This window comes from Plutella xylostella, chromosome 30 (genome assembly GCF_932276165.1).
Source record: "Plutella xylostella chromosome 30, ilPluXylo3.1, whole genome shotgun sequence".
Taxonomy (NCBI): domain Eukaryota; kingdom Metazoa; phylum Arthropoda; class Insecta; order Lepidoptera; family Plutellidae; genus Plutella; species Plutella xylostella.
In genome coordinates, this window is record NC_064010.1 from 4,449,755 (window position 1) to 4,477,632 (window position 27,878).

At 38.3% G+C, this 27,878-nt stretch overlaps 1 protein-coding gene across 1 annotated transcript; it reads left to right on the forward strand.

The window, feature by feature from the left end:
- LOC105398256 (homeobox protein PKNOX2) lies at positions 1-27,878 on the forward strand. The gene is made up of 12 exons (XM_048632012.1): positions 1-342; positions 17,215-17,326; positions 17,879-18,068; positions 19,263-19,392; positions 20,063-20,139; positions 20,535-20,601; positions 21,265-21,339; positions 21,745-21,875; positions 24,665-24,730; positions 24,996-25,065; positions 25,400-25,480; positions 26,006-27,878. Exons 2-12 carry the CDS (start codon positions 17,241-17,243, stop codon positions 26,128-26,130), a joined length of 1,098 nt encoding a protein of 365 aa, XP_048487969.1. The 5' UTR covers positions 1-342; positions 17,215-17,240; the 3' UTR covers positions 26,131-27,878.

Consider the following 27,878-nt stretch of genomic DNA (forward strand, 5'->3'; position numbering starts at 1 on the left):
CGTTTTGACGAATATTGACAACACAGCAGACAGACAGCGGCGCGGTCGTCGACGCATCGTCTACAAGTCTATTTTTATTTTGATTGTGAATCATATTTTACGTCTGTGCTTCGCTTACAACTCACAGTGGACCCGACTGCTATACAAATCGGTTAAAATTGTATACGATTCGAGTGATGTGTGATTGATTTCTGTGCGGTTTGCCGATTTTTGGCTTTAACCTCGTTCTTTTTTTCTCGTCTGCTCCTAGTGTTTTTGAGAGAACTGCAAGGGAGTGATCGATATATGCAAGATGCACAGATGATTCTGTCTATCTCTTCATTTACATCTCGGAACCAGCTGGTGAGTTTAAGTAAAATTATAGCTATAATTTATTTAAATATGTATCAATATAGCATATTTTCGATTTGTGACGCCATGCAGAAAAAGGACCTTTTGCAAGTAATCGCGCAGGTTCACATTCGATAAAAAGCGTGGTATTTGCCGTTTAAAAGGCACTTACCCTTTGTTGCGGTAGCTCCAGTTTGTTTACGAACTGTCACGGCCAGTATACGGCCTAAGATATATTGCCTGGGTTGGCGACTATGCGTGGCCATATTGATCAGAGCAAAATGAACCTTATGAACCAAAACTTAGGGTCTGAAATAACAGTATGGGTTTCTTTAACGGCTCGTAGAATTAATTTATCACACGCCGCGCTTGACAAGTTGAAAACATAAATTCGACCTTGGAGCTCCACGTGGTTTAAAAGTCATTGCGCTACGTTATGTTTATTTTCACCATAAAATATTTTGATTGCGTAATGTAGTAATCGATTTTTTTCTGTTGCCGACTATGAACTATTAATTACTATTTTATTCTTCTATTGGCAGCATTGCTTTCGAAATGTCAAAAATATTTGTTATTGTTTTCTTTCTTTTGTATGAATTGATTATTATTTTATTATAAAAATATAAATCTAATTTTTATAATATTAGTATTTTTCATGTATTTTTAGTGAGTGCTGTGCAGTTAGCTAGGTACATTCAGAAAGAAAGTGAGTACCTACTTCTTTGTTTATTTATCCATATTTTTTTAAAAGTATTTTACATATAACAATATATAGGTTCCCCGCGTTTCTTTACAAGTATTTTGTTTTGTTAGTATTTTTTAATGCTCTGGTTGGTTAGTGGGTCATCTTGAGGGCAGTGGTTCCCTTATTCTTTCACCATACCTAGTAAAAAACCTAGTTCTCATAGATAATTGTTTTTTTTTTTACTGACATGCATAATAAGAAAAAGTCAGTTTGGTGCTTAATCAGTAAAGTGATCAGCCATTCAAATAAGTTGGTCACTGACTGCCCAGGGTGTATCAGACACATTTGTATAAGATACAGGCATATGGCAAGGCTCCTTTCGAGTCTCTTTATCGCACAGAGTTAATTGGTACAAAGGTGAACTTAATGCTAGCAGCATTGCTCGATACATAATTGCTAATGTATTGGTGGTGATACGGTAGCTGTATTATGAACTAGCTGTTCCCGCGCGCTTTTGCTTCGCCTTAAAAAGTTTTCCCGTGGGAATTCCGGGATAAAAAGTAGCCTATGTTCTTTCCCAGGGTCTAGACCGTATGTATACCAAATTTCATTCAAATCCGTTCAGTAGTTTTGGCGTGAAAGAGTAACAGACAGACAGACAGACAGACACAGTTACTTTCGCATTTATAATATTAGTTAGAATTAGTTAGAATGAAAAGCATGCTTATTTGTAATCATCTTTTGCATTGCAAGTGTTAGAAAACATAGTAAATTTGTGGAGAAAGGTGAACGGAAGATAGAAATATCCATCAACATCCTGGATTTTCCTTGCTAGCTTATTTGAAATAAAATATTTAATATTAATATTAAAGATGGTAGAATGCAAAGAGCTGTATTGGTGAACAGATAAATGAAAATGTATTTATTGCCACAAAAAATACATATGAAGATGTACAGAAATACAGGAGTCAAGTTATCTAATGGTATTCTGAGTCTTGTTACTCGAATAAATGAATTAATTATTATTATTATTAAACTATGCATTTGTATGGCAAAAGGAGTAGATTCAGTGACGTTACTTGTTGTGAAACTACAACATGACAACGCTGGTTTTCAGTCTGCCACCTTTACTTAACTAAGCTTAGAATAAGCATCACCTATGGATAATATAAAAGGATAAGATCCTGTCTTTCAATTGAGAGGTCGGGGATTCAAATCCTGCCCTGTACAATTAGCAAAAGAGATATGTATGCCTCTGCGCAAACAAATTGATCCTAAGACTCCAGGGTGGAAGATAGACAAATAAAATTATATTTTATTGATACATAGAAACAATCAGTATAGATTGTCTTTTTCATGCACATATTCACGCATCAGTAAATCAATATTTTGTTCCAATAAATACTTAGAAAAGGATTTGAAAGTATAGAGTAGCTATTTACTTCATCATTTTGAATGTCTTGTGAAAATCTTCTTAGTTCTTTGTTTGAATATACAGGGTGCCCTGTAAGTCATGATTCAAACCAAACAGGTTGATGAAAGTATGCCTATGCCCTTGTACCTCATAGAAAAACAAAGATTTTTTTCGTAGATTATATTTACAAAAGCATAGGTTTTATTTTGTTTTATAAAAAAATGCAATTTTGTTTCAAAATAGAGCAACTCTTAAAAACAGAAAATATTCTTCAAATCAAATCATAAGGTTAACTGAACTTAAAAAGTATTGATTGCCATTTAAAAAAATACACGGAAATTCAGGCATAAACTAACTTATCTGTTATAAAATACTTGCTATATAAAAATACAAATTAATTTATTTTTAATGGCATTATATAAACTTGTATGGCATAAGGAGCAGACTCAGCTTTGTGGTCTGTTGTTTAACTACAACATCAAAAACGCAGATTTTCAGTCGGCCCCTTTACTTTTTAACTGAACCACAGAATAATTACTGAACTTAAATAAGTACTAGGTAGTTACATTTAGTGATGATATATTTCTCCATAGGAGAATAATATATAGTAAACTAGATGGTAGGAAAGTAGGTATATATATACTGTGGTAAATTAAATATCATAAATATAAGGTACACATAAAAAACTTTTACTTATTGGTATGCTAAATCGTGCTTATCATTCTTTAGTTAGTAAAAAATATATATACTTAGATTTAATTTTCTTTTGTATGAGTTAAGGGTAAATCCCTTCTTCTCTAGTTAGAAGGGGCAAATCATTCCATACTTTGGATGCAGCATAAGTAAAACTGCCTCTATACAGTACCTCTGTATAACATGTTTTATGTTCTGTATGTTTTATTAGTGATAGTTTAATTTGTATAACGAATTAGTTTTTTCTGTAATGTTGTACAATATTAGTAAATAAATAAATAAACAGTTTTATGGAAAGGTAAAGGTATTCTATTCTATTAGGTATATTCTCTGTGGGAGTGTTAGTACCTGCACCTGGCTCTCTGGAATGGAACCTTTGTGCATATCCCCTAGGTCTACACTGCCTTTCTAGGCTTGGACCATTTCACCCATATATGTATACAGGTTCACATATCTACATGTGCTAAATCTAGATATGCAGGTTTCCTCACGATGTTTTCCTTCACCGTAAGAGCCATGGTATACATGGTACCTATTTAAATTCAAAGAACTCATTGGTAAGTACATGTCAGCGCCGGGATTCGAACCCGCATCTCTGGCGTGAGAAGTGGTCGCTTACCTGACTGAGCTACCACCGCTCTTGAGGTAAAGGTAATGGAAAGGTCCTTATTGTTGAGAAATGGTTCTTATCTTAATAAGGTTTACATTATTTCAGTATTCATTCATTGAAATATTTGCCGTCCGACATTATCATCAGCAGGCAACACAATATCAATACATAAAGAACACTACCACCCACAATTTGTATTCCACACCGAATTCACGTGTTAAAACACAAAAATACAATCTCGGATTTCACTTAAATATTCCATCTACGATGCAGAAAGCGACCGAACGAAAATTCTTGCCGTTCCCGCGAAAAAACCGCTTTGACAGCGAAAAAGGCGGGAGAGGACGCCATTACTGGCAAGTGACGCCTCGACCGGCGAAATAATTGGCGTCGTGCAAGTTATGGACAGAGGTTTAATAATGTAAAGCCAGGATTTACGGGCTGTTCGTCTCAGAAATTGGTAAGGACAGTGCAAGGTGTTATTTATTGCCCTCGTCTGCTAGTTTGTTGGGTTTGGCAATTGTTTTCAGGTTATTTTATACTCTGTCGGCTACGGAAAAGGCATCAAATGCAGGCGGTGCTGGGATTGTAATAATAACGGCGCAATTTCAGAAAAGATTAGGTATATTTATACTAAAAGACTTGTGGTGTAGAAAAGTCATGGAAGAAATGATTTCATTATAGCAATAGACAAATTAATTTAACACACAAAAACTAGTCAAGTCTGGAATCTAAAGTGAAAAGGTAAAAAACATGTAAAAAGTTCTTCAAAGTATGAAAGTTCTTGTGAAGGTGAGGCAGGGCCGGCTGGGCGATATTGAAAAAGCTTTGTAATATGGTTATAGGTAATGAAAGGTCACAAACTCAAAAATATTTTTTCTTTTACCCTGCGCAATATGATTCTAACCACCATGAAGAAATTGACACAAAACTTCCCGATTATGATAATTTTGCTTTCACCGTCATTTCCTAAGCAAACCAAAAAAGTTAGTAAGTAGGTAATCTATTTATAAACTGAAAATTATGGTTATAAGATGCCTGATTGATCTAGATAGACCTTTGGTCACTGGATAGACCAGCCAGCCGGCACTGAGCCTGAAGATAACAGGACCAATTATTAATGGACTGGAAACACGTTGAGGCAGAAAAGATGAGGCCTCAGACGTCGATGTAGATTACGGAATGTGTCACCAACTGCGGTGGTTTAGCTCCAACTTCACAATAGTCGGTTAAACCGTAACCAGGTATTGGTTGTTCAATTATACGTCATCTCCATACTGAATTCTTGACAGATGAGTCAAAAGTCAACCAATAGTACCTGGTTATGCTCTAACCGACTATAGCGAAATTGGCACTTAATCTTTTGGTGTTAGAGATTGAGCAACGATGAACGATGTATCACGAAATTGTGCACGAAATCGTTATTATTAAGTATTTGCAAAAACGTCGCTGAATTCAGTCAGTAATTACAGAGTTGATTTGCAAGCCACCAAATAGATTTTATCTGTTGTTTACTGTCCACCAATCCGCCATATTTGTCCATAAACCCTTCGTTCATTGGGAGAAAACGAGATGATGATGATGTTTTTGAAAATAGGTGTATGTGAAGTTTACATTTTCACTAAACATTTATTTTACATTAGGTACATAAAAATCACCGAGGTATTTATTGTTTAGATTGTATAATTTTTCTGCCTACCTTAGGTCCCGTTATGTCTTACCGGAAATAGGCCCACCATCTAGATTATGATTAAGAATATAAATTAATCAAAGCTTACTTAACTACATTACTGAACCGAAAAAAACGTAGCTACCATTTCGACACTCCGAACCCTAATTTAGCAGAGAAAGAACAGAAATCCAGTAATTTTCAGCGGAAAAAACAAAAAAAAAACATCGATGGTCGAGATCCCAGCTGCGTGGAAACCTTTGGAGGAATTTATGGTAATATTTGTTAAATAATAGAGAGGGGCCCGTATTAAGAAACAAATTCGAATTTGCCTGTAGATGCTGGGTAGAATTGTGCGCCGAAAGGGTAAACGTCGGTATAGGGATGGGATGAGTGATGTCGATAATTTATTGATATTAAAATTGAGGTTAGAAATCCTTCAAATGTTAATAGTAGTACGTACGAGTACCTGCGTTCACAAATTAGTAACCAAAACTTTAATCAGAGAGTCAGTCCACCCAAATTTGCAACATATTATAAAGAAAGAAAGAAAATTCATTTATTTCTAACACACACAGAAACAACACATACATTTAAAAGGAAAAGGTTCAAAAGTAAGTTTTAAAACCAAATAAAAAATGAGCATGAATTGATTGAAACTACGTATTTCTTCATCATAAGATAATAAATTGATACAGCTGATATTAATAGGTATTCGTACCAATTTAATGTACTTACGTATAAACGTACTAGCTATTACATAATGTTCAAAAAAGGTCACAAATAAGGCCTAACATATAGCTGAATCAAAAAGGTAATAAAATCAACAAAACATAAATTAACACACCACCTTCATTTTAATCTTAGTCTCATCGATATACCGCTACAGCCACCCCTACGGAGGGTTCCATCGACATTTCCATGTGGGTCGCATAAAAATAACATTTTCGCCCGACGCCCCACGAGCACATCTGCTCAAATATTGAGTAGGCGTCCTGCATTCAGCCTATCGCGTAGGGATGCTCCGTTTTTCGGCTATGGTGCGTTCGTCGCGTGTATCGTTTGATTATTTTCGTAAGTTGTATTGTAAATTATAGATAGGTTATATTTATTATTGTACAAAAATAAAAAATTCAAACTGAAGTTACACAAAACAAATTACTTATTTAGTGTTTACTAACAATAATGGACAACATTTCAAAAAACTAAAGCTGCTATAAATCGAAAACCATTTCGAGATTTAGCTCTAAAGGTCACAAAAAAAATGTTTTTGTATTTTTTGGATGTATCATTTTCGAGAAAATCATAAAATAGTAAAAAAGTGCTGATGACGTCATGCATCAGGTGCGATGCATTTTGATGATCAGAGCCCATAGATTTAAAAACAAAGTAACTGTCACTTTCATTTTTGATTGACGTTGACGTTTTATCGTGACGTTGTTGTTTATTTGGGTCATTTTCATTAATTCTGTTCTGACACTTTCTGACTATTTTTTTTATTTATTATTAAGAGATGACCTCTATATAATATGTCCCAGAGCATGCCACCGCCTACACAGTTGAAAAAATGCTTCTGCTTATTTTTTTACATGATAAGTACCTACTTTCCATCATCAGAAATATCAACGTCATTTGAAAATGACCCATTTGTTGGTTGGCATGTAAACAAAGTTTAAATGTCACTTGTCAGTGTCATTTATGTTTTTTTTCGAGACTCAGGCTATAGACAAAAATAAAAATTGAGCCTAATATGTGAAATCACTTCCGGTTTTAAAATAATTAACTTTAAAGTTAAAAATAACATGCAAAAATTAATGTATATACAAAATAAAAAAATACGGGTCCACTAATTTTCTATAAACTTTCCGAATAGCTAATAAAAATATAGGGTAAAGAAAATGAAATGTTGTCCATTGGCGGCTTTAATTTATAGTTGGGCGCTACAAAAAAAGCTAACCTCAAAATTTTCTCTGATTCTAATTTGTCAGTGAAGTAAGGTTACCGAAAATTGCGACCTCAAGTGACAATGGTTCGGTCGTATCGGAAGAAACGAAAGACAGTCGATTTAGGTCGACGATTGAGTGGAAACACAAACAGGAAAACGTAGTGGGACGCTGTCCAGCCCAGCTTCACCTAGAAATACACTCACGGGCAATGAAAAAGTTCAATTCAGAAAATCACCAATTTACACAGAATCGAAAAAAAGTAACTTAATGACGCCTTCTTCAATATTTAAGTGTATTTATCGGGGCATCAGAATATTACCAACTAAAACATAAATATTTTGTTCAAATTTCCTATTAGGTAAATGTTTAAAAAAAAAATACGCCATTTGGTGTCTGCATTTTGTACGTGGAACTGTTTCTTTGCCCGTGAGTGTATAAGTACAGCAAAATTGGGATAGCATTAATAACTTTTATTAAACTTTTTTGGATTTTTTTATTTTTTTTAGGGAATAAGATTAGTAAAAAAAAATAGCCGAAACCTGGAACTTGCTCACGACTAATTCGAGCAGTGCGAGTCTCTTTGTTGGAATAACAGATCAACGTTTGCAGAAATATGGATTTTGTTGACGCTACTGTTTATAAAATACTGTGTAGGAGTCTTATTTCAGTTTTAAAAATATATAGTTGTCTAATTTATCAGTCACATTGATATCTTTAGAATGGCTACCATTGGTTTTGATTGAAGTATTTATAAATTTTCTTACTTACCCAAATACCTACACATATAGACAAAAATAAACCTCAATAGACTATCATTATATATTTTTGTAGAATTGCTAATCCCGACAACACAATTTTTGCTACTTTCTTATTAGTTTTGTCGTAGGTCGTAGTCGGTTTGCAGACAAGGTGTCAACAACACCCAAATGTAAGGGTGATGACATTTAACTCGATTTGTCGGATTTGTTCTAGCCCGGAGATTTATTTTTATTGTTGTGTTTGCTGTGGTATAAAATCATGCTATATTTTTAAAGGTAGGTTTTTTCATTGTTGAATTTTGTTTTTTTTGTAGATAGATTGTTGTTTATCTAAACGTCATTTCATTCTGAAAAAAGTGTCCAGACTGGCCAGACTGTCATCCATATTTCTATCAAACGATTGCAATTTTCTACTGAAGAGTTTTTATTGATATTATCTCAATATAATTGCTTTAATTAAGTCATATTTATGTTCATAAATTATAATCATACAGTAAGGTAATAAATGCTGATTTTAGATAATATATTAAGAATCGAGATATGGTTAAAAATGTACTTGTATAAAAACCTATTAAATAAATTTTATGTACCTAGATAAAAATATTTCTATGAAAGCACCTACTTTTATACAAAAATTGACATTAATTATATAGCCCCTTGATATGCATAGTTAAACAAGGTCCCATATGGATAGTGCAAAAGCATGACGCGAAAAAACTTTTCTTTGACTTTTCCCCCTTCGACAGTGAGGGTGCCTGCTGATTCAAACGTCCCTTTTCGTTCCATTTCCAAATTTGAATTTGGATTGCTTCCGATTGCAGTTAACTAAAGTAAAAAAATAAACGTGGCTGGCTGGCTTCTTGTCGATGGTGACTTTTTTGTGAATTGTAATGGACTTAAAAAGGTTACTTAATTAATTTATTTATAGACACTTTATTGTATACACAAAACATACTTACACAGGCATATTATACATGAAGACAAAAAAGTAAGAAGTACACAAAGGCGGGCTTATTGCCAAGAAGCAATTTCTTCCAGCCAACCCTTGGTTGGTGGAAAACTAAAGTGATATTGACACGAAACGTTATACATTAATTTCAGTAAATAGGTTAGGTACCAATACCAAACCACTACACGTTACGTAGATTAGGAATTAAAACATTAAATAAAAAGTTGAATCGCGTTGTTGCATTTAAAATTAGAAATCCTGTGAAAATGAAATAAAGCGAAAAAGTTTGATGTCACAAGTTTAAATAAAACCCTTGGCGTCGAAGCGGCCATTAACATTTATCTATTCTTATAAGATCTTGACGACTGAAACTGCTTTACAGTTATAAAAAACTATAAATAAAGTTTTTTATGGATTTTGATACAATCGAATAACATTGAACCCCTTTTTAGGGTTCCGTAGCCAAAATGGCAAAAACGGAACCCTTATAGTTTCGTCATGTCCGTCTGTCCGTCAGTCCGTCTGTCCGTCTGTCACAGCCGATTTACTCGGAAACTATAAGTACTACAGTGATGAAATTTGATGGGAATATGTGTTGTATGAACCGCTACAAAAATATGACACTAAATAGTAAAAAAAAGAATTGGGGGTGGGGCCCCCCATACATGTAACTGAGGGATGAAATTTTTTTTTTCGATGTACATACCCGTGTGGGGTATCAATGGAAAGGTCTTTTAAAATGATATAAAGTTTTCTAAAAAACATTTTTCTTAAAGTGAACGGTTTTTGAGATATCAGCTCTCAAAGTCGTAAAAAGTATGTCCCCCCCCCTCTATTTTTATAACTACGGGGTATAAAATTCTAAAAAAAATAGAGGTGATGCATGCTAATTAACTCTTTCAACGATTTTTGGTTTGATCAAAGTATCTCTTATAGTTTTTGAGATAGGTTGACTTAAAGTTTATTATATTTGCTGCTACGGAACCCTTTGTGCGCGAGCCCGACTCGCACTTGGCCGGTTTTTACATAGTTATTTTTCCAATTCAATGGGATATTTCCAATTCATTTTGGTGTTCCAATTAAATAATGTGTAAAACTATGTAGTCAAATCCGTTAACATAGGTATATTCCACTTTCCGGCATCGTACACAACGGACGCATCGCATAAATCGCATTCTTTGTATTTATAAAAATTCTTCATCGGCATTGCCGACGGCTCCACCGCCGTTTCTACATAATGTTTGTACAATACTTTTGGTGCGAGACGTACGATACTTACCGATAGGTGGCCTTACCTTAAAGGGTTAGTTTCCCTATTATAGGTAATATTTGTATTTACCGACTACTTACAGTGCGAAACGCTCTAAATAAGAGAACAACCAAACGAAGTGTGTTTACACGAATCATAGGGAGTTGTTAATTAAAGGCTGAGGTGTTGAGTTTTTTCAAAATGGTGGTAGTTTTGGTTTCGGGTTCTGTAGTTAGTACTTGTTCTTTAGCGCTGACGATTTCCTTTCGTATTCTCATTCAAAAGTTTCATTGAACGTTGAAAAAGAAACACATTGTATGATAGATAGATATTTCAAACACTCACACCTTGTACTAACTCCCTTGCGGGGTAGGCAGAGGTGCATTGCTGCACCCACTTTTCGCCAGTGTTTATGTTAGTCCCAATGTAATAGGGGGCGGGCCTATTGCCATTTTACGGGCACATCCAAGACCCGAGAACAAATATCTGCCCCGGCCGGGAATCGAACCCGGGACTTTCGGCTCAGTAGTCAGGGTCACTAACAACTTCGTCATTCGGTCGTCACATTGTATGATTATAATAATGTAACCTAAGTATAGTTTCTAAATGGGTCAGTCAATCATTTATTTGGCGATAGGGACCGGGACGGGATGAGTAAGAGTACAATTTGAAGCTCTCCAGTATGTTATTTTTATTTCCTTAATTTCCCAAGGAACCCCAAACAGTTATACATCTGTAACGCGTATGATCCATTATTACCATTTAGTGTGCTTCCGGGCTACTTTGTTCTGGTATTTTAATTGTATTGGTTTGGTATACATGGGTTTCGTTTTTTTCCTGTGTTTATAGGTTATTATAACAACCATTAGTGTACTTCTACTTACCCCCTGCGTTGGTTGCTGGGAATAGACTTTTTGAATATAATGTAAGTACTTATCTTACTAATTTTCACTCAAAATACAATAAACCGAAACTAGAGTAAACTTGCAACAAACTTCAATTGTAAAATAACTAGTTCTTACCGTCAATACTCGTACAAAAGGAAGCAACTCGAATATTCTTGTAGATAACAAAACCAATATAAAAGTGTATTTTATTGCCAAACCGCGATTTCGCGCCAAATTCCGCCGCCATGTTGGCTGCGATTTCTTTTTCATAATGGCGGTTTCTATAAATCGCGCGTTTTCTTTTCAGCCAGCACGCGGTAGGTGTATGTATTGTTGTAAATATTCAAAATTCGAAGCCGAGCTGGTCGAACGCGCGACGCATTCAAATAGGGAACTTATCTAGCTTCGAGGATGAGAGACTTTATTGAGTAGGGATGGAAATAAACTATCGATAGTTTTAAATTTGTTTCTTTCTGTACCTCTACACGCTACACTATGTGATTAACGTTTTACCTTAGATATTATAAAAGATGAAGTTTCTTGATTTGGTGTAGGTTATTTTAAGTACTTATATAAATGTTCATTAGGTTTTAAACTTGGGACAAATATTTTAGATGAACACTTTATGAAATCAATGCATTTGTTTAAATAAAGTTTGTATATAGGCATTTGTAGCTAGGCTACCTTATTTCACGCAGGATATATTTTCGCGCGATTCCCTCGGCCTTAGTTAAAGTATATTAAGCAATTTGGCTGTAAACCGTGCTGCCTGGTTTATTAAATTATTAAATAAGGTTGGGTTAAGGGAACTCTTAGCGTCTTTTCTGTATAAATTTCCTTTCTTACTTATTTTGCTTTTTCTTGTTAAAAATATTATACTTAGCCAGTAATTTGTTGAATCATAATAAACTAATGACTTCATCTCCTGTCTAATCATTACTTACTTATATACTTACGGGTGGTGCAAATATTATAGTAAGCTTAAAAGGGATAAGCTCATCTCATCATTCTGAACACCAAAAGAAGTATTGTACATACTCTTCTTCTTCTTCCTTGCCTTATCCTTATTTAGGGTCGGCTTTGTTCGTCATGTCACGCCAATTTTAACCTATCCTCTGTCATATCCTCATTCACTCTACACTCTCTCATATTTTCTTTCACGCAATCAAGCCATGTCTTTCTCGTTCTTCCTCTCTTACGCCTTCCTTCGGGTCTCATTTCCAACACTTTCTTTGTAACATAATCATCTTCTCTTCTCAAGTATTGTACATACATAAGAGCTAATTACAAAATTAGTACCGCCTTTTGGATTACTGTATATAGGTATAGGTATATGCATCACGCTTGCTGCATGATGTACCTAGAAACTTATATCTGCTTTGATTTCGATAATTATAAAGCAAGTAGTAGGCAATAATATAATATACTTAGTTGTTATGTAATTTATCGTAGTACCTGTCTACTATTTTAGTAAGAGTTGTAAAGTCCAAAAATCCTTGTATCTTTCAAATTTATTTTAGCTTATCGGATTGTTTCCGTATGCACCTATAATATCGATAAATCGCTCCAACGGTGTCCCGTCCCTACAGTCGACACTCGTTAACGACACACCGGGTGTCTACAGAAAATAGACGTTTCCAGATCTCTGGCGGTGCAGGCGGAATTATTTAGCTCCGGTACAGTAAGGGCTCGATAGGGCAAAAACTCGAAGTAAATTCTAAATTTTCGAGCCGTAGTAGGTAAATTTTAAACACGGATATAAAGTTACCTGAAACCATAGACTTAGTATATATGTACTGTCTATGCCTGAAACTGATATGTTTGGACACAAAGGATCGGTGGCAACAGACAAATACAGGTGCCATAATTATAAGTATTTTTTTCCTTTTCGTATAAAAAATAGAGTATTTTGTATACCTATGATAGTAGGGTATAACTCAATGACTAACTATGACCATGGTTTAAAGAAAACACTGAAATTTAGGAAGCTACATTCTAAGAAAACTTTTAGATTAACAATTCCACCATAACAATACAAACAGTAACTAAAGGCTGACAACCAAAACGGGGAAACTCCCCAAACATTATAATTTGAAAGATACGCATCTACAAACAATGTTTGTCGCGTTTATTCGCAAACTTGACGAGAATTAGCTCCTGAATGGCTCTGCAGCCCTGGTACTCCTGGTATACTCTCTGCCTTTTGTTTGCTGATGCGGTAGAGAAAGATAAGTAGATCTTAGTCAGTATCCCTTTAATTTGTGTTTATGTAACTACAGTTCGGTCCAAGCTACCATATAATTGATTGTCCTCAATTATTGGAAAAATTAAAATTTTATGTTCCGAATCGTTCCCGTCGCTTCAATCCGACTTTCAGTAACACCACGGTGTCTACCAATTACCGACAGAATTCGTATCTATGGCGTGCTTGCAACAACTTTAACCACGTATCGAATAATTTGGACATTGATATATTTAATACAAGCATTAATAAGGCGAGAAATATTCTAAGTTGTACCTTTTTTGATGTCTAAGAGTTTATGAATAATATAATTTTACAGTGTAATTGTTATTAAACATCTTTGTAGCTTTACATATATACAGTTTAGTACGTTTGATTAGGCGTAGATAATATGTTAATGTACCTACTTTAGTTTGCTACTTTGTATTAGCGTAAATATTATTAAGTTATTTCTATCAGTGGAAACTTGTAAAAGGCCTTTTACTGCTCATTCTATTGTTATACCTTTAAATTGTGCTGTAAGTTTTCCTAAAATAAAATAAATAAATAAATAAATAAATAAATATAAACTGCCGGGCAATGAAAAAGTTCCACTCACAAAATGCCGACAACAAACGATCCCAATATTTTTAAAGATTTAATTTAAAATTGGATGAAAATTGTTATTACTTACCGATTTTAGTTGGTAATATCCTGATGCTCTGTTAAATGTACCTACTTCAATGTTGCAGAAGACGGCATACGTTTAGCGTTTGGTAAAAGTGACCCTTAGTGTAGTTTCGAAAATAGTATCGAATCCTGTGATGCACCTCTGCTATCTTATTCTTATTTCACTTAGGTTAAAAAGTATCTGCAGCTCTGCATAGTCCGTCATACGTTGGATTTTGCCCCTATCGTTCATGAAACGTTTCAGCTTCCGGAAAATCATGGCAGGATTCGAACCCACAGCCTCTCGATTGCGAGCTGAGATCTTATCCGCTAGACCACCACTACCTCTTAAGCTGCGTACAGACCGGCCAAACGAACGCCAACGAACGGGTTTCGTTGACCTTCCTTGCTGCAATCTGCCCTGTATATTATGTATTCTAAATATCCATCGTTGGGCGTTCGTTTGGCCGTTCTGTACGCAGCTTTAAAAATTTGCCCGCTTTAAATAACAATAGAAAAAGATATTAAAAGCCGGCCGCACACAGAATGAACATTCATCACAAATGTTGCCAGCAGAGTGATATAAAATACCCCGCTTCAGTCGTTTTCAGCCGGTTTTGGGGAATCTTCAGACCTATGCTGCTTTAAAAGGGGTCCTTAATGGGAGAATGGTTAGGGGAACGAATAAGATCTGGCAAAAAAACCCTGTTTTTTTTCATGCGGTACGTTTTAAAATTTGCTCTCTTAAATTACGGTTACCTATAGAAGAACGTGGGACCCATCGGTATATAAAACATACAGACACCAGACACATTTCTTGTCAAAAAATCAGTTACTGTGCTACCACAAAAAACTATAAACACTGTTTAAAAAGTGATTAAATCAAAATTTGACAGATTTTGTCGGCGTTTGACAGCGCTAAACAGCTGTTAAATCCTGTCTAAGTTTTTATGGTAAGGTCCTTAAGTTTTGGAATTTGTTTATTTAAGTAAAAAACTCATACTACGTGAGTTGACAGTTGAGAGTACATACCTACGTGGGCTGGGCACTGTGGGTACTCAATGTTTTTTTTTACGAAAATCATGCTTCCATCTTTTAATTGAAGAGCGTTCGAAAACTCTCATGGTCTGAAGCGTTCTTTCGCAATTAGTGAAATTTCTGAACGTGCCGATCCCAGTGTTGCCAGAGTGGAAAAATCTTTTAATGAGTAATTTGATTTAACAACTTCACGTTTTGACTAGAGGGTAGATGCTTCTTTGACAAGATTGCCGAAGGGGACTAGACATTGAAGTGCTCGTTTTGCATTAATTTACAGATCGTTTGGGAAATCAGTTGTAGGCGATATGTAACTCGGTCTCGGTCGGGTTTAGTTTAAATTTCAGTTTGTATTTATTAAATACTTCGCTATGAATCGCTACCATTGTGCCAATTTCTAACAATAGTAAGTACATAGGCTATTGTGTTGCATTCTTTCACGGCATCCTCTAACTCCTTGCCAAATAGAATCCAATTAAGCTCTTTGACAACTTGTTAATAGGTACTTGCCTCTGTGGTCTAGTGGTAGAAGCTTCGCTTCAAGACCCAGAGGTCCCGGGTTCGATTCCCAGGTGGGACCCTCAATTTGTGTTTCTAAATTGTGGTTCTAAGTTTGGGTAGGACATAGAAGGCCGATCACCTGATGTCCGTAACAGTGAAACGATCCATGTTGTCGAATGGGCATGTGAAGCAGTCGGTCCTGCGCCTAGCTCTCCAGTCGTGTCGGTCAATCCGTCCCATTGGGTTATGAGAGTGATGGAACAGAGAGTGCTCCTGTGTACTGCGCACACACTTGGGCACTATAATCTACTCCTGCGTAGGGCTGATCTCAATTGGGGTTTCGCCGCCGTGGTCGAAATTCGGCTAGGAGGACATTATTATTAATAGACAATGAGGTACCAAAGACACTGAAATGGATTAAAGAAGCGTATAAAAATAGACGTAATCGTAATACACATGATAAATGTGCTATCGTAGATCAGGGCTACATTCTCTTATATTTCAAATGACGTTTTTTTTTCGTTCTCACACCCCATATTGTTCGCATATTGTTTATTCAAAGACTCGCTTTATATAAACGCCCACTGCTGGGCAACTGAATATAAGCCTCTCATTAGGTCCTAGCTAGATCTTTCTAATTTGACAAGAAGGTGTTATGAATCGTAATAAATACTTAAGAATTTATACTACTTCCTACTTTAATATTATAAAGGCGAAAGTTTGTGAGTATGTGTGTATGTTTGTTACTTCATCACGTCAAAACGGCTGAACCGATTTTAATGAAATTTAATATGGTGTTAGCTGACAGCCTGAAAACACATAGGCTGATTTTTATCCCGGAAATTCCCACAGGAAAACTTTTTAAGGCGAAGCGAAGCTCGCGGGAACAGCTAGTATATTCATAATAAATGTATAGTTATCTAATCCGACAACATAAAATACACACTCAAATATCGGATCGCAATTACACCGCATTACATCGCTGTTGGCTTACAAATCAAGTGTTGTTAGCATAAAACGGCAATAATCGCGGACAAGAAGGGAAGGTCGCGCGTGACCGCCATACTGCGTGGTGGTTGACGTTTGTGTCGTAGGGTTGCCAGGAGTAAAATTTAAATTTTCGCTTCACGAGAGATTGACGAATGCCTAGGATACTAGGATGAATAAGCGGTGAATTTAAATGTTTCAGTTAAAATAAACCATGGGATTGCGGTGTATGCGGAGTATTGCGGAGTCATTGTTAAGGTTTTATTATTGCTAATGTTCGTTGGTGGTAACCACACATAGCGTTGTGTGGTTACACACAACGAACAACAACAAATGCTACGTTTTCCGTATTGCTAGTAAAAACTTTGCTACCAATCCACGCACAGCATGCGATTTATGCCGTCTCCACACACTTCCTCTAAGGCTCCCTACATCGCACGCTTGGCGCCTAGCTAGTAGCGTGTATCAATGCGGCCGTTCACGAAGATTCTAGAACGTTCGTTTGACTAAGCTACTCGCTTGGTGACTTGCCAGCTTGCCAGGCGCTAGGCGTTAAGCAAACCTCTTGCCTGTGCGGATGTAGCCTATAACACTTCTCTCGTTGTCCGCAGATGCGTCGTATGCCGTGAGCGGCGCGATGCAGGGGGGCGGGGGCGCGGCGCCGGCCGCCGACACCGACGCCGACCAGGCGCAGTTCGAGGCCGACAAGCGGGCTGTCTACAAGTGAGTAATGATATAGGCTAAATGCAGAATAGTTCGCAACTTCTTGGAGACTGACTATCTGCCACAGCCAGGAATCGGCATAGCAGTCAGGGTCACTAACCACTACACCATTCGGTCGTAGTGAGTGTTTTCATCATCAAAATTTTTGACACATCATAAAAAGCGAGCACATTTTTTCACAAACGGTCTAAAAACAACTATGGGCTAAGCCGATTCAGCTCCGTTTAGGCCGACAGGCGGACTACTGTCATGTAATACATCATCATTATAAAAATGCCTCCCCTTCCACCACCACATTAACTGCCTAATCCTTTTACTACGGTGATAAGCCCCATTCCAGCATTAGTGATTGCCATTGATTCGATCGCATTTGAGACGTGACATAAGTTTTGCATCGCGCTCACTCACATCGCGCAGCCTCAAGAACGAGCGCGACGGAGAACTTATGTCACATCTGTAGCCCTTCAGTTCGGCGATCCACATACCGACGTCGAACACTTTGGTCCTTTAGGGCTTAGGCTGTTGGTGTAAATTTATCTTACACTCTTCCAGACACCCGCTATTCCCTCTCCTGGCGTTGCTGCTGGAGCGATGCGAGCAGGCCACGGCGGGCGCGGAGGCCCCCGCGGCTGACGCGTTCGGCGCGGACCTGCAGGCCTTCGTGCAGCACCAGCGCAGGGACCGCCGCCCCTTCCTGGTGGATGATCCGGAGATCGACGAGCTCATGATTAAAAGCATACAGGTGAGAGGGAGACAGCTCATGATTAAGAGCATACAGGTGAGAAAGAGACAGGGAATGGGGATAGTGGTGGATGAGACGAATATAGAATGTTTAGGTGGCGACTTGGTGAAGCAACGGGATTCTTAACGTAAGTATACGTTCTGGTGGATTTTGCAGTGGAAACCATCTTTCTATAGCAAGCTTCTCATTGAAAAAGCATGGATTACTTATTTGTGTTTTCTCCTTGGATTCCATGAAAAACTGCTTCTTTAAAAGGCATTACCAGAAAGTGGGGAAATTGTTTTTTATGCGCTATCCTCTTTAGATTCCATTAAAAACAGCCTTTTTGGACGGGACTTCTTTTAAAACGTGGGCATTTCAGGTGCTTTCCCCATGGATTCCATGAAAAAGTGGCTTTTTGAAAGGCATTGCCTCAACAAACGCAGGTGTTTATGGCGCATTCCTTAATGGATCGCATAAAAATAGCCAATCCGGCAAGATTTTGTATAGCATAGGATGCTATCTTAGTCCCTCGCTCGCTGGCTACATAGTACCACGGCGGGCGCGGAGGCCCCCGCGGCTGACGCGTTCGGCGCGGACCTGCAGGCCTTCGTACAGCACCAGCGCAGGGACCGCCGCCCCTTCCTGGTGGATGATCCGGAGATCGACGAGCTCATGATTAAGAGCATACAGGTGAGAGAGAGACGGGGAATGGGGATAGTGATGGCTGAGACGAGGATAGGATGTAGATGGTGACTTGGTGCGGCGACAGGATTCTTAAGGTAATTATGCTATATGGTGGATTTACAGTGGAAACCTAGGTTCTATAGATAGATGACACTTTTCCTTGGGAAAGTATTGTTTTTTCAGGTGCTTTCCTCTTTGGGTTCCATAAAAACAGCCTATTCGTATCGAAATGAGCCTCCTCGAGTGACTATAAACATGGGGCGCACCCAAGGCTATCAGCACCTGTCGCTGTCACCACGGTGACAAACTCCAGATTTGTGTTTGTCACCGACACGATTAGTGAATTACATAAGACAGTTTTATTCGATATTGGATTCCATCATTAAAATAACAATGGTCCAATCTGAATCAATAAGCTCTTCTTTCAAATGGATGGAGTTTTAGGTGCCTTTCACTTTGGATTCTGTTATTAATAAAAACCAATACTCTCCTCAGCATATAACTAACGGAACTCCCCAAATCTTCCAGGTGCTCCGCATCCACCTGTTGGAGCTGGAGAAGGTGCAGGAGCTGTGCCGCGACTTCTGCGGGCGCTACATCGCGTGCCTCAAGACCAAGATGCAGAGCGAGAACCTGCTGCGGACTGACTACTCCGGAGGTCAGTGTCTGACTATAAGAACCTAGGGTTTCTGACCTGTAGGACTAGACAAAGCGGGTAGAAACAGTAGTTGTGAAAATAGGTCGATTAGTACTGCGATCTTCAGCGCTGGCTCCGGCGCATTCTGGGCAGTTAGGCCCGGGTCTCCTATTTCCGCCGTAGGTCGCGTCCAGCGTCACGCTGTAAGCCACGTCACGATGCTCACTATAGAAATGTACTGATGCGGTCTCCCTCACACGCCGACGTTAGCGCGTAGACGTAGTGAGCATCGTGACGCGGCCTACGGCATGACGCTGGACGCGACCTACGGCGAAAATAGGAGACCCGGGCCTTAGCGAGCTGGTGGGTTGTCTAGATTCTAGAAGGAAAGACGGGTTCAAGCATGTAGATCACAGCCAACAGTAGACTGCTGAGGGCTGATGAACCTAACATTACATTTACTGTACACTGTGTTACATTTGCTGTAGATTGTGTCCACTACATCCCGGACTGACCATAGAGCTCGAAAAGTTTCACCCACGAAATGCATTTCAACGGTGGAAAACCAAAAATGTCGCTTGGTAAAATTTGCCTTTCCACTGTCGGTTGGTATTTGTAAACTTTCACCTATTTTTATTTTCTTTCTGTGACTTGTGACTGTTTGTAAAAAGTGTTATGTTATACGTTTCAGGCGGAGTGGAGAGCAATAACAACCTGTCCGGAACTCTGGACGACCACTCCAGTACTTCTAATTCCCCTCAATACCAGGTTAGTTGAGCACTTTACTTTGTTATAGTATAAAATAATTTGAAGTTAAAATTAATGTATTACTGGGATGCACACTGCACAACAAGACCCTCAGGCAGTCAGCAACTGACAACGAATCAGACTGGCTAATCTTACTAACCAGGCCACGGTGAAAAACCTCCTAATCTAGGTAGTATTTTTTCACTGATTCACAAAAAATAAGAAGCTGTCTGACACACATAATTATTAAAACTCTGCCTAGTTTAGGGTCAGATGGCTGTGACATTCTAAACAACATTTCTTTGTCAACTTTCTATTGAGACGCCAATCAACACCCTGTATTTTCTATCCATGTGTAATTATAATGACAACAGTAAAGAAGTGTAGATAAGTGAGTACAGTGCTAACACTTGCAGTCGCCCGCGCCGCCCGCCTTCCCCGCCTACGCGCCGCCCGTGTACGCGCCGCCCAGCGCCGAGCCGCGTGAGTACAATCATGAGTACACTAAACGTAATCATTCAACCAATGCAATAATCACCTTTTCAAATGTGTATCGTACGAGTAGCTACTTATGAAGTTGACCGTCAATGACAAATGATGCCTTCTGCATCAAAAGAGTTTTTAATTACGAAACTTACTGTACGGTCAAGTGCAGAGAAACCTGACCCCCTCTCATAGTAATAATGCTTCTGAGGGGGGTCAGATTTATCTGCCTCTTACTACTTAGTACGTACTACCTAGGGTATTACAAATTAAGATAGTTTGATCTTTACAAAGCCAGAAGTGCTAGCTTGCTATTATAGCTTAAAAACTGGGCATTAGGTACACAATTAGAATGATATATTGTCAAGTCCATTTGTGATCCACACTTTAATTCCCTTCCATGGCATAGTGATCATGACCGCCCGCTCCGTCCATGGCACTCGAGATACGGAAAACGATCTCTGCGATACAGGTTCGCCTAGTGCAGAGTTCAAAAGTAATTACCACTGGAGTAAATTCAAAGTACCCTACGATTATTGTTGAGATTTTTTATTTAAGATTTTTGTTTATTCCAATTATGTATCTGATTTGGTAAATAAATTATTTGTATTTGTATTTGTAATTAAAACCTATACTTAAATAAACGTATTTGTCTGGTTCCAGCGCCGGTGGTGGTGCCGGGCACGACCCCCATCAGCCAGATCGGCGTCGGGCTGCTCTCCAACGACTCTTTCACAGGTAAGCAACTGTTTTCTGATGCAAGTTTTTTCTCAACCTCTCGTGTCCCACTGCTGGGCAAAGGTCTCGTTATTCAAGTTATTACATAAAATACCTGCATGGAATATATATTGTCGACCTATCTCAATCAGGATGAAACCTACACATTGTAGAAAGTATTACTTACATGGGTACCATTTCAGCTCCTTCTGACGGTTGCCTTGGTATAATTATTTTTCTCTTAGTAGTTTTTCTTTATTTCTTCTTTAACAAATTGGCAAGCTGGCGTTCTTTATTTAAATAAATAAAATAAATAGTTGCGACCGAGCTAATAGTATGAAAACATTATTTTTTATATTTATTACAGCCGAAACGCTTTGTATCTCAACAATATTTTTAGTAACAAATCAACCGTCCCCATTCCAGGCACGAACTCCAACAACTCCTGCTCCTCCGGCTCCCCGCCCCCATCAGACGGCGAGGAGGGCGGCAAGCGCGGGGTGCTGCCGCGCCACGCCACGCAGGCCATGCGCGCCTGGCTGTTCCAACACCTCGTCGTAAGTACACACTCGCCGCCGCCCCCAACAGACGGAGAGGGGGCGCCCTGACAGAGACTGATAGGGGGCGGCAAGTGAAGGATGCTGTTGTGCCTCTGGGTGGTGTAACGTTATTTATTTCTTCTAAATAAATAACTTACATATTAGTAAATAACTTCATAATTTAATTGTAAATTCCCTTTTTAAAAGTATCGACTTTATCGATAACTTAATCTTCGCGTCGATAATTCTTCAAATTATCGACGCGTTCCCATCCCTAGACAGCGAAGCGGTCTTTTGTTCTTGTCCCCACTATCGCGGCAGCCCCACACGGTGACCACTGGCTCTCCATCATTCGTCCACGGGCTACGGCATCGACTGCGCGTGACCCTACCTCACGGCAGTCCTCTAGGTGCCTAGCCCGCTCTAAAGTGTCGAATGACCTAGACATTACCAGTGGTATCGTGTGTGTGTCTTCCCCAATATCGGGGTCCAAGGTCCACGCTACTACTCCAAGGTCCACGCTTACGTCCACGGTACGGTTTACCGACTCCACGGTACGGTTTACCGACTCCGCGGTTCACCTACGTGGCTTCTACGGCTCGCCCTCTACGTGCTGGTTCGGCAACCCCCTACCTCCGTGTTGCTGACCACGCCGCGCAGCCGAGCTACACGCCACGCGCACGCAACGGCCACGTGACCCGCCTGCCTACCTACCTGGCCACTGGAGAAGAGGACTTCCACGCCGGTCGCGTTATCGGGATTCCACGCCGATACTCTTCGACTCAGGGGAGTCCCTATCCGTGCCAACTGAAAACTGACTGATCGTGTAGTGTAGGCCTAACCCACACGTTGACCTATAAATAAATTTGTGTCAAGCTGAACCCTGGCTTCTCATTTCTACTCTCCTCTTAGCTAGCCATTTTTCATAAGCGCGACACTGGCGCCCTCCACGTGGTTCTAACGGTCAGTCATTTCTTGGTTGGTAACGTGGCTTGTTTTGTGTGCGTGCAACTTGTAAAGACTTCTTTTCGTCAATTTATTTTATTCCCGCTACACCTCGTAACTGTGGTACTGTGTTTTTTAATCTAGTGCTGTAGTTCATTCAAAACTTTTGATATCGATAATATTTTACTTTTAAAAATATTTATTTGATTGTTACCTTTAAATTTTATTGTTTGACACAGTACAATAGTTGCATTTTCTTTTCAGCTGCATCTTTTATGCTTTGCTTATGTAATTTACTGTGTACTTGAGCAAAAACTGTCTACTTTAATTGATTTTGTAACGGAACGGAATCAATGAGTTAAGTAGATCTGATCACATAGTAGTGTTAAAAATGACGCTGTTCGCTTTAGGTTTAGACTTTCGGATAGGATAATTTTTTTATTAACTATTTAATATAATTGACATCTACCCTATATCCCTTGTTTTAAATTTATTGACTTAAAATCGTTAACTTTCTTTTATAATTTATTTTATTTATTTATTTATTTATAAACATTGCAGTGATACATAGGGTACAGAAGAATTCCCACAAAACCAATATTTTTGGTTTGACTGTGGGTAAACGGTGACATTTTAATTAAGCTGTTATTTAAAAATTAACAAAATAAACAATATATTGACTGTGTCAAGTCGAGTGAGCAGTGCAAGGAAGGCACCACTCTCAATTGTACCCTCACTTTAGAATATTTTCTTCATGAATAATGATTCTGCTTGAGTTAGCAAATTATTATATTTGCTGCCTCTTTGAATGAAAGGTGGCCTTATTATTCTCTAAATCTATGATAAGGCCTATTATGATTGAAAGTATGAAAGATTTTTGCAAGAGAAGTATGAATGTGTATGTAGTTTCTTTTAGTTATGAAGAAGTATTAGTTAAGCTGCGGATTTTGACTTTTAGGAGGTCAAAATCCTTGGGCAGAAAGGGGGGTAATGTAACGTTATTTATTTCTTCTAAATAAATAACTTACATATTAGTAAATAACTTCATAATTTAATTGTAAATTCCCTTTTTAAAAGTATCGACTTTATCGATAACTTAATCTTCGCGTCGATAATTCTTCAAATTATCGACGCGTTCCCATCCCTAGACAGCGAAGCGGTCTTTTGTTCTTGTCCCCACTATCGCGGCAGCCCCACACGGTGACCACTGGCTCTAGGTGTAGTGTAGGCCTAACCCACACGTTGACCTATAAATAAATTTGTGTCAAGCTGAACCCTGGCTTCTCATTTCTACTCTCCTCTTAGCTAGCCATTTTTTTATAAGCGCGACAGTGGTCCTGCATTTTGTTGTAAGTACGCACTCGCCGCCCCCGACACACGGAGGGAGGCAAATTAAGGGTACTGTTGTGCGGTGTGCCTCTGGCATTTATAGCATCTTGTTGTACGTACAGTTATTGCCGCCCCTAACAGAGGGAAAGGGGGCCGCAAGAGAAGGGTAATATCGCACCTCTGCCTGGCTAGACAGCCATCAAAATTGGGTGTGTTGCGGTCTCTACTTGATGGCCTAGGGCCAGACAGTGATAGGTTATGTCGCAGCTCTATGGCTGAACAGCGCCTCACTGTAAGTATAAAACAGCAAAAAGTATAACCCACCCCCAGGGTAAAGACTCCCCTTTGGTGTTGCCAGGTCAATATGTCCGATATACTGAGGAACTTTAATCATAGGACTGTCCCTTGATAATGCAAAAAAATAGGTATGTCCGTTATATTGAACACTGATAATTTTTTACCCACTAGTAAGTTGTAAGACACACAACATAAGCATAGTAAAATAAATAACGTGCATATTTGTTTCATTTCAGCATCCGTACCCGACAGAAGAAGAGAAGCGCACCCTGGCGGCGCAAACCAGACTTACACTTCTTCAGGTAAGCACCTAGCGTCGAGTCTAGTCTAGTGAGTATAACAAGGCCTTCTACTCACTATACCAAATTAGGCAACATGCTTCGTCACTTCTGCCTATAACAATTGGATGCGATCTCAAACGCTTTACGTTTACGCATACAATCAGCAATCTTTTTCAAGTGGTAAGCACCTAACTTAGCCAGAGGGCGTTCTACACTACCCTAGTCACGTTATATGTACTGTTACTGTATGTAATACAATGTAATGACAATAAATGCATGTCCGCAGGTGAACAACTGGTTCATAAACGCGCGGCGCCGCATCCTGCAGCCCATGCTCGACTGCTCCGACAAGCCAGGTACAGAAACACCACCACCACACCACAACATATTTATTCAGATACTCCATCAACTTATTATTGCAAATTTATACATATAAAGCTATGCTTCTAGTACCTAGCCAGAGGGAGTTGTGCATAAGCTGGAAACGTATTTGGAAATTGTTAATGGCTAAGGGTCTCAGCACATAAGCGTAACGTAAAGATGTCGATTTGTTTTTGGAGTGAGCCAAAAGCAGGCATTTATACCCAATATAGAAAATATCAAAGGTTTGGTATATGCAAAAAAAATATTAAGCTGACAAATAAGCCTACCATGAATTATCTTTGATTTAAAAATTAGCTCCTATTGCAGGTGGCAAGAAGAGCAAGAACGGCTCGTCGATCAGCAAGAGGTACTGGCCCGACGCGCTCACCAACCCACAGTTCACTGCTGGTAAGCACACATCATTATTTATTATGTTAGATGAGATTCTATACCGATGGTGTACCTAAAAGCCGCTTCACTGGAAAAATACACGCTCGCACGACAGATTAAATTAGATTAAATTTACAACAAGGTTAAAATTGAATTTGAATCACACAAAGTTTCGACTCTATACGCACGAGTTTAAGTTGAAGTTCAACGTCAATTTTAAACCAATATTAAAGTATCGAAAAGGTTTTTACTCATAGTTTACGTAAACTAGGTATGGAACATCATAATCTAGGTGTGTTAACCCACCAACCCGCAGTGTCCAAGCTTAGGATGGCAGTTTAGTTTAGACTTTAGGGGGGGATTTGCATAAAGCTTCCATTCGAGAGGGCCAGTTACATTTAGGGCAGCATTTAGGGTTTATCATACACAAAGTGTCGCCTTCTTGCGAAGCCGAAAATAAAATGTATGCAAACAAAAACTTTTACTATCATAGTCAGCCTTCAGTAGAACAGACTGATTACCTAACCGCAGCCTCATTCGCAGGCCTCCTAGAGTCATCCGACGACGAAGACGAAAACGCGGACCCGAGCGACGCAGAACAAGATACAAACCATAGCGAGGACTCTCGAGAACATAAATCTTACCCGCCAGTGAAGCCCATGCATTGAGGCTTTACCGCCCGGAAACGTCCTGTGCATCTGCTTTACCAGGGTAACGTGTCATGAGTTGTTAGCGTTACCGGCGGAAGTGTCCCGTGCATTGTAGCTTTACTAAGAAAAAGTGTCATGCATTGTGGCTTTACCACCCGGAAACGTCCCGTGCAATGTTGCTTTACTAGAATAAAATCACAATGCTTTGAGATTATGATCGTTGGAATTTTTACACGGGCAAAGCTCAAAATGTTGCATGCAAAATAAACTTAACCAAAAGTCCTATAATTCAGCCATAACGCTCTCTTCCTAATATTTATTATTATTACTCAAAGGCACATGTACAGGATGTTTCAAAACTTAAATTCAAAAATTAGTTGGATAAAAAAACCTAGTCGAGAAGAGTTCTGCAAAACTTTTGCATGAAGGAAAAAAATGCCATGACGGTAAACCATGTCACAAGTTAGGTTATTGAGCCTAAATGAAAAAAATGTTTTAACTCATACTGAACAGTATACCATATAAAATTAGTTATAAGATAACCGTAGTTTAGAAACATGTATACGTAATCCATACCTCACTATTTTAAATTTTTAATACATACCTATTTATACAAACGGAAATTTACTTAGAAAAGAAACTTGTTTGTATTTTTCTTTATGCTTGACTTAAAAAACTTTGAGTTTGAAAAAAGTTTTGTCAATTTTTCAATGCCGGTTGTGACCTTTAAAATGGTTCTTTTCGGTTTTCTTCCCAATGGTCTTTGTCTGAAGAATTAAGTTAAGCGTCCATCTTTCGGTATCGTACGCAATGGACGCATCGCTTTCAGTATTCTTCGTATAGAAAATCACACAAGTGCGTCCATTTCATCGGCATTGCCGACGCCGTTTCTCCGCACATTTATGAAAATCCCTTTGGACGTATGAAACCAATAGATGCATGCTTACCTTTAATGAAATCCTTGTATCCTTGTGTGAAGTATGTCGTAAAGGTGAGCAAGGAACTCGAGATTATATCAAAAGCAGTGTTTATTTTCATTCGCTGTAATAATAATAAAATAAGTTCTTCAGACATAAGGCCCAACATGACTGAAATAAGAGAAATAGACATAAGAATATTTTATAAAACACAAAACTATAGAGATACCGTCCAAAACAGAAAAAAGTTATGTATTTATTTAAAGAAGCAATTGTATAAAAATATAATACTACATACCTAATTAGTTTGTCGGGATGAATTGTTTCAATGTTTGTTGTTTATTTCTATTTAAGGCAGCCATACTAGTTTTTTTAGTTTAAGAGTGAAGGAAACGGGGCATTTCATCAACTTACTAACCGCAACAGTTAATCTGTGATTAATCTCAGACATTCTAGGGCAAGTTTACTTCATGAATTATTTGTTTCATTTATGCACAAACACAATGTCCGGAAATGCCCGGTTTACCTTATTGCTGTCATAAGATAAATTGTATATAATTTTTATTATGTACTTATTGGTATTTTGCAAAGATTATATTTTGTAATCATTGTGAGAGGCATTATGCTCATTGCTCATTTTGTGGAATGACTCCATCTGCGGTTATTTTAAGCAGTATTAAAGATATGATCTTTGTAAGATATCATTTTAAGAAACGACATTATACGATGACATTATACGATACCCACATACCATTAAAATGTATACTCGAGAATTAATACCAATGTATACGCAAAAGTATTAAAAAATATCCGAAATTTTAATAGTAAGTTAAAAAAATATTTATTTCT

Excerpts from the sequence above, each read along its gene's own strand:
- LOC105398256 (XM_048632012.1), top strand. The coding sequence starts at position 17,241 with ATGCAGGGGGGCGGGGGCGCGGCGCCGGCCGCCGACACCGACGCCGAC. Across the intron at positions 25,066-25,399 it reads CGACTGCTCCGACAAGCCAG|GTGGCAAGAAGAGCAAGAAC; the intron begins GTACAGAAACAC and ends CTCCTATTGCAG. Across the intron at positions 25,481-26,005 it reads CAACCCACAGTTCACTGCTG|GCCTCCTAGAGTCATCCGAC; the intron begins GTAAGCACACAT and ends CCTCATTCGCAG.